The sequence below is a fragment of the Opisthocomus hoazin genome, chromosome 3 (genome assembly GCF_030867145.1).
Source record: "Opisthocomus hoazin isolate bOpiHoa1 chromosome 3, bOpiHoa1.hap1, whole genome shotgun sequence".
In the NCBI taxonomy this organism is placed as follows: Eukaryota; Metazoa; Chordata; class Aves; order Opisthocomiformes; family Opisthocomidae; genus Opisthocomus; species Opisthocomus hoazin.
The window spans coordinates 28,830,853-28,837,680 of NC_134416.1; the positions used below are offsets into that span (position 1 = coordinate 28,830,853).

At 44.4% G+C, this 6,828-nt stretch overlaps 1 protein-coding gene across 5 annotated transcripts; it reads left to right on the top strand.

Annotated features, from left to right (window-relative positions):
* Positions 1–79: 79 nt before the first annotated feature.
* Positions 80–6,605, top strand: RBM12B (RNA binding motif protein 12B). Of its 5 annotated transcripts, none has more exons than XM_075415863.1 (3): positions 80–168; positions 3,136–3,181; positions 3,918–6,605. In XM_075415863.1, the coding sequence occupies exon 3, from the start codon at positions 3,946–3,948 to the stop codon at positions 6,043–6,045; it is 2,100 nt and encodes a 699-aa protein (XP_075271978.1). In that variant the 5' UTR covers positions 80–168; positions 3,136–3,181; positions 3,918–3,945; the 3' UTR covers positions 6,046–6,605. The 5 variants fall into 5 exon arrangements, with proteins under 5 accessions (XP_075271978.1, XP_075271979.1, XP_075271980.1 ...); XM_075415864.1 differs by lacking the exon at positions 80–168 and adding an exon at positions 462–3,009; XM_075415865.1 differs by lacking the exon at positions 80–168 and adding an exon at positions 462–1,839.
* The last annotated feature ends 223 nt before the right edge of the window (positions 6,606–6,828 follow it).

Genomic DNA, 6,828 nt, shown 5'->3' on the forward strand with positions numbered 1-6,828 from the left:
ACCCGTAGGGGCGAAGGGGAGGGGGTCGCGCAGGCGCAGTTCCGCCTCTCCGCTGGATGCTGGGGGGGTGGGGAGGGGGAAGCGAAGGAGGGCGCCATTTTGGCGGTGCTGTGCCGGGAGCGGCGGGGAGCGGGGCGCGGCGCGGCGACTGTCCTGGCGGCCTGTCCGGTGGGTGGATGGCTTCCCCGGCGCGCTGCGTGTAACCGAGGGCGCGGGGTTCGCGCCCTGAGCCCCTTCTCGGCAGCCTGGCCTTCGCCGAACCGCGCCGCGGCCGTTCCCCGGGCCGCGGCCTCCTCACGCTCGCCCTTCCCTCCCCGCTGCCTCCCTGCAGCCCCGTCCCGGTGCCTGGGGGGGCCGGGCTTTCTCCGCGGGCTCGGATCGCAAGCGGCCTCCGGCGGGCCGGGGCGCCTGTGGCGTGGGGCGGCCTCCCCTCCCGGTCCCCCTCGTTCCCCGGCCCGCCGGGCTTGGGCCCGCTCGCCCCTTCCGGGCTGGTGCCGCGCCGTCTGCAGTCGGGCGGCGGCGGGGCGGGCGGCTAAGCGGTTCCCCCGGCTCGGGGCGCTCGGAAGCGGGCCGGCGCTGAGTGGGCCCGGCTGCAGAGCCCGCTCGCATCACCCTGGAGCCGCCGTTACGCCTCGGCTGTTAAGGCTTATTTTGAAGGAGATCAGAACAAGATATGGCCCTCCCTCCGATTCACCAGTTCTCATATTGGCCCAGTTTTAAAGTTGGGGTGTTTCTGTGGGTGTTATTTCTAGCTTGCGTGCTCGCTGCATGCAGACGGTGTAATCTCTTAACGTTGTGGTAAAAATGCTAGTTAGCGCAGGGTTAGTTTCCTACAGTGTTTATAAGTTTGGGGTTTTTTTTTAGTTAAGTTTTAATGATATTTGGAAGTTGCTGAGGCTGTGGAAGTATAGGTATAGTATTGTTTTCCAGTTAACTCAGTTCAAATACGACATTTCTTAGAATAGTGTGCACACTACTGTGCTTTTAAATTGGTAGCGTGAAGTTGTCAATCTACGTATTATCTAAATCCTTGTCTCTGAAGTCCTTGCTCAGGTAATAAATGGGTCTTAGTTTTGTGTGGCACTTTCATCCCAAAAGTCACTCTTTTTGGTCATTTGCTTTAAATTGTTGGATGGCTTGCCTACATTTTCTACCAATGCTTCATTAATTAATATACAGACAGTAAAAGCTTATTATTTGAACTTGCATTTCTCTTTGTGGGCTTCTTAAATATCACGTTATGATCTGGAATCACTGTGTCTAGTTTTCACCACCGAAGGTTGTATGTTGTATCCGTGGTACATCGTGGAGCACTTGCCATTTATCACCGAAGAAATACTGAGGAGATCTGTTCTGAATGCTGTTTAAAAATTGGGATAAGGACGCAGAGTTGTGAAATTCAGAATACCACAGATTAAATGCATCACAAAGTAGCAGGGCAGCGGATTTGATTTTTCAAGACACCAAGGTCCTGTAAGAACATTCTGCCCTTGAATTCTCCTTGCTGGTTGGCATTGTCGTCACATCTGTTGAGAAGATACATTAAAAAGTGTTCTGGGTCTGGCTGGGATGGAGTTAACGTTCTTCATAGCAGTCCGTATGGTGCTGTGTTTTGGATTTGTGGCTAAAAGAGTGTTGGCAACATATCAGTGTTTCGGCTATAGCTGAACAGCGCTTGCACAGTGTCAAGGCTTTCTCTTTTTTCTCACTCTGCCACCCCGGCGAGCAGGCTGGCAGTAGGTGGGAAGCTGTGAGGGGACACAGCCGTGACAGCTGACCCTGAATGACCAAAGGGATATTCCACGCCGTGTAACATCGTGCTTAGCAACAAAAACTGAGGTAGAGGAAAAAGGATTTTGTTTGATAGTTTTGTTTTTTTGGGGGGGATTTCTTGTTGGCTTCTGAGGTGGTGGTTATTTGCAGGCAGGCTGGACATCAGTCAGCCTGTGGGAGTGATTTCCTTTGTTTCACTTCTTCCTCTTCACCCATCAAACTATCTTGACCCACAAGTCTTCTTGACTTTGTTGTTCCTTTTTCTTCCCCATTCCACTGGTGGAGATGAGGAGTGAATGATGAGCTGTGTGGGCGCTTGGCTGCTGGCCTGGGGTCAACCCACCACAAAAATACAGAGAACAGATGATCTTTAGTGAAGTTACTAAATAGGCAGTTGTTTTCAGTTTGTTGTGTTTACAAAGTGCTGATGTAGAAGTGAGGTAGAATCCATTAGTTAGAGAATTTGGGCTTCAGTCTTGTTTTGCTAAGCTCCGGTGCAGTCGTAGTTACTCTTATCCATAGGTAACTTGGCATCAGGATGTAGTGCTTTACATTTGTTATTGAGCAAGGGCTTTGTGCAAGGGCTATTCTCAAACACTTGTCATTGGAGAGTTGGGCTGGTTTTTTTTGTTGGTTTTTTTTTTTAAAAGGAGTGTAGTCATTTGCTACAGAAGGTTGTGTTTGTTCTGAGAGTACCGTGCTGTGTATTCTGTGATGTTAGATAATGTTGAAAATCAGGATATGTTTAAGTCAGTGTATTAAAGTGATTCTTGGCCTTACATTTGAAAGGCAGTAAACATACAGGGAAAATACTGAAGTTTGCTTTGTAAATGGAAGCACTCCCTGAAGTTTCTTCTTGGATATTTTTGCTCTTTCATTTGATCATCTTCGCTGTGTATGTTAAGTGCAGTGGTGGGCTTGTGAGTAGCGTGCTCTTCTTGTGAACTTTGAAAGCAGGTGGATTTCAGAAGAATGGACACATCCTGTAATCCTGAGATGGACTTACACATCTTTCAAGGACTGAAAAGAATTGAGAGTTTTTTCCTCGATAATACTGTCAGTCTGTTTCATTTCAACAGTTCAGTGTGGCACAATTGATGACCAAGTAATCTCATCGTGTTTTCACCATTTCCAGAAGTCAACTTAAATTTTGAATTTCTTTTGCTTCTAAAATGGAAACGGAAAGATGCAGTGCGTCTTGGAACGTGGATGGAGTTCTTCGTAGTGTCCCAAACTGTGGGTTCATTACATGCTTGGCTTTAGCATTAGCCGCTGCTATGGATGAGTTGCAGCAGTGTAGCACAGTATGTAAGGCGAAGTACAGATATCAGCCATTAATTATGTTTCATTTTCTTTCCACAGTTAAGTTGATTTTACAGAATTTATCAGGTCTTCAAAGCAGAAACAGGTAAGCTGCCGAAAGCTTAACACTTCTCACTGAGTATTGTGACAAGATCATACACGGCCTTTTTTTCTCACAGACTTGTGGCTGGGAACTAGGATATGCTCTCCTGAGTGCATGTGGCCGCTTCAGTTAATACTCTGACTACATGAGAGAGACAACATTTTTGAATGCTGAGAAAGCATGCGTTGTTGAACAGAACTGATCACTGGGTAGAGCAGCTTGTCAAAGCAGTAGTCGTCCCTTTTGGTGAATTACTTCATTTTCCAGTGATATGGTTATCCTTTTTCCTTTCTCCTTTTATCACCTAGTATTTTCTGTGCTATGATCACAAGTGTCCTGTTCAAAAGTAAACAGGATTTTTTTTTTTTTTTTCTCCTTTGGTTCCTGAGGACTGGGCAGAGATCTCTGGCATACAGTAACTATGCCATGACAGACTTAGGTGTTCTTTAGGTATCGTGGATGGCGAGGAGTGACTTAGGGTGGATTTTGTTGCCCTTAGGATAGGGAATATTGATAGACTTGTGCACGTGTGCTGGTGGAGTAGCTAATTGTTCTGACTAATCAACTTTCAGTGAATCTTGTTTTAATCTTGTTCTTGTGAACTTGCGGGTTTTTTGATTCCTTCTCTCTTGATTGAGACAAGGACATTCATTAAAAAGGCTCTAGCTTCTTAAGCGTTAAGATACTGTAATAGCTGAGTACTAAAGACGTGCTATCATGTGTACCTTTTTGTCTGCAGGTGATTTTTGCTGTGGGTTGAGCTCAGCATGGCTGTAGTCATCCGTTTACAGGGGCTTCCTGTTGTTGCGGGTCCTGCAGATATTCGTCGTTTCTTCTTGGGATTGAATATTCCTGATGGAGGTGTGCATATTATTGGAGGAGAGACTGGGGAGGCTTTTATTATATTTGCAACAGACGAAGATGCACGGCGTGCTATGAGCTGTTCAGGAGGGTTTATCAAGGACTCACGCATAGAGCTCTTTCTCAGCAGCAAGGCAGAAATGCAGAGTACCATAGAAATGAGCCGGAAACGATTTGACCGTGGGGGACGAGAAACTGTGTCTGGCTGTAGAAGAACAGGTCCTAATGGTTCTGGTGCACCAGGTGTTGGAGACATTCCGCATTTAGTCACGGCTTTTCCAAAAGGAATAAGTAAACCTGGTTATGGCCCACCGAATCATCCGGAGGCTGGTTTCCATACCAATGGCACCAGACATGGTGATATAGGTATGCCTAAATCAAGCTATCAGTCAAGAAAGGATTCTCATCCATTTAACCCAGATGATCTTTACTTATTTCTGCGTGGTATACCTTACTCTGCAACAGAAGATGAAGTTCGTGCTTTCCTTTCTGGGATACACGTGGATGGAGTGATTCTAATAAAGCATCGTAATGGTTTGAACAATGGTGATTGCTTGGTAAAATTTGCTACACCTGGTGATGCCTTAGAAGCCCTTAAACGTCATAGACAATACATGGGTCAGAGGTTTATAGAAATAAGCCCAACTACAGAGGAACGGTGGATTGAATATGGCGGGAGGGTAGACATGCTGAATGAAATCGATTGCTTTTTGTGCGAAGACCATTCTCCAAGAAGTTCAGGCTACATGCATGCAAGGAAGCATACTCATTCAAGATCACCAAGGAGACAAAGAACACGTTCTCATTCACCTCCCACCCAGGAATACTACATACACTTACGCAATCTATCTACTAACCTGGAGAAGAGAGATTTGAGAGATTTTTTTGGTGATCTGGATATATGCAGCAAACAAATCAAGCTTCTAACGGATAAGCATCAGAGGAGGACTAGAGATGCCTTTGTGATGTTACGGAGCGAGAGAGATTATCAGGCTGCTTTGGAATGTCATAGAAAGGTTCTTCTCAATCGTTCTGTTTACATTTTTCCAATTTCAAAAAAATCAATGTTGAAAATCATTGATTCCTGTGAGAGGAAAAGATCGCAGGACAGAGATCATTCTGGACAGGCCATACCAGAAAAAAGTTATCGGGAAGGTCATTCTGGCCCCAAGATGTGCGTTTATGTAAGGAATTTTCCATTTGATGTGTCAAAAATTGAAGTGCAAAAGTTCTTTGCGAGATTCGATATCGATGAAGATGATATTTACTTGCTCTATGATGACAAAGGAGTTGGACTAGGAGAAGCATTAGTGAGGTTTAAATCTGAAGAACAAGCCATGAAAGCAGAAAATTTAAATCATCGAAGATTCTTGGGAACGGAGGTATTAGTGAGACTTATATCTGAAGAGCAGATGCAGAAGTTTGGTGTAACTGTACCATTGTCTGCACCAAATGAAATGCAGGGTCATTCACATCCTTACAACAGAGGTGAGCTTTCTCGTCCAGTTGGTTCACCATCTGGGCCACCACAAGGGCCACCCATGCATTCATTTGGTCCCCCTGGGCACTTCAGGCATCCTTCTGAATTCAGACATCCCCCTGAGGACTTCATGTGCCCTCCTAAGGATTTTAGAGGTCCACCACCCCTCATGGATTTTGGTGGTGACACTGAACCTTTTGGCAGAATGGAGTTTGGGAATAATAAAATGGGAAGTTTTCCTGAAGGAAGATTTATGCCAGATCAGAATTTCGGTGGTGGTTCTGAACGTGTTGTTCCTATTAGACTGAAAAATTTACCTTTCAAAGCTACTCCTAATGAGATTCTGGATTTTTTCTATGGGTACAGAGTGATACCAGAGTCAGTTTCTGTACAGTATAATGAACAAGGATTACCTTCGGGTGATGCCATCGTTGCTATGACAAACTATGAGGAAGCTATGGCTGCTATTAATGAACTGAATGATAGGCCAATGGGTCCACGGAAGGTTAAGTTGAGCTTGCTGTAGAGGAGGAAAAGATGCTCTAGAATAAAACATTCTAGATTTGACAGTATTGACAGTTATTTCACTTTTTTTTTTAATTACTGGAAGATGTAGAAGAAACAGTTTTCATCAATGGTTGTAACTAATACCTAGTTCAGTTTTTTAGCTCTTGGTTGAAACATCTGTGTGGTTAAGATATGAGAACTGTATTTTGTGCCTACTTCTTGTGGCAGAGAAGAGCCCAGAAATTCTGGAGGACATTGAATGTCTTACATCAAGGTATAAAAGCATGGAGTTGTGATGCTTTGGGGTTTTTTTTAGTTTAATTCCATGTCCCATGACTTTGCATCAAATAAAAATGTAAGTGGTGGTTGATTGACCACACAAACAGTTCAAATAGAAGAACTTAAGTGCTACCTGCATTAGTAAATAACACTTCTTACTGCGGTTAGCTTAATGAAATTAAAAAATGACTGGGTTGGTTTTTTTTCGTGTAAAATGTTCAGGTTTTGTTTGGTTTCATGTGGTTGCAGGCATTCGTATTAAAAGAAGAAAAAAGAGCTTCCTGTTCACATTATCTGGCTTTGCAACTTTTTTTTAAATAAAAAAGAAATTGCCATTAAATGTGTGTCTTATATTTAAAATGTGTGTAGTTAATGATCTCAACTATTGTGTTTGGCCTGCATGGGTCTTGGTGAGAATGAGGCTGGCTGCTTCCTCGGGAAAGAGTGAACTTACACAGTTTGCCAACACAGCAGCGAGTATGTAATTTACAAAGACTGCAAAATCTGTATTAGATCAGCTGGA

Excerpts from the sequence above, each read along its gene's own strand:
- RBM12B (XM_075415863.1), top strand. The coding sequence starts at position 3,946 with ATGGCTGTAGTCATCCGTTTACAGGGGCTTCCTGTTGTTGCGGGTCCT.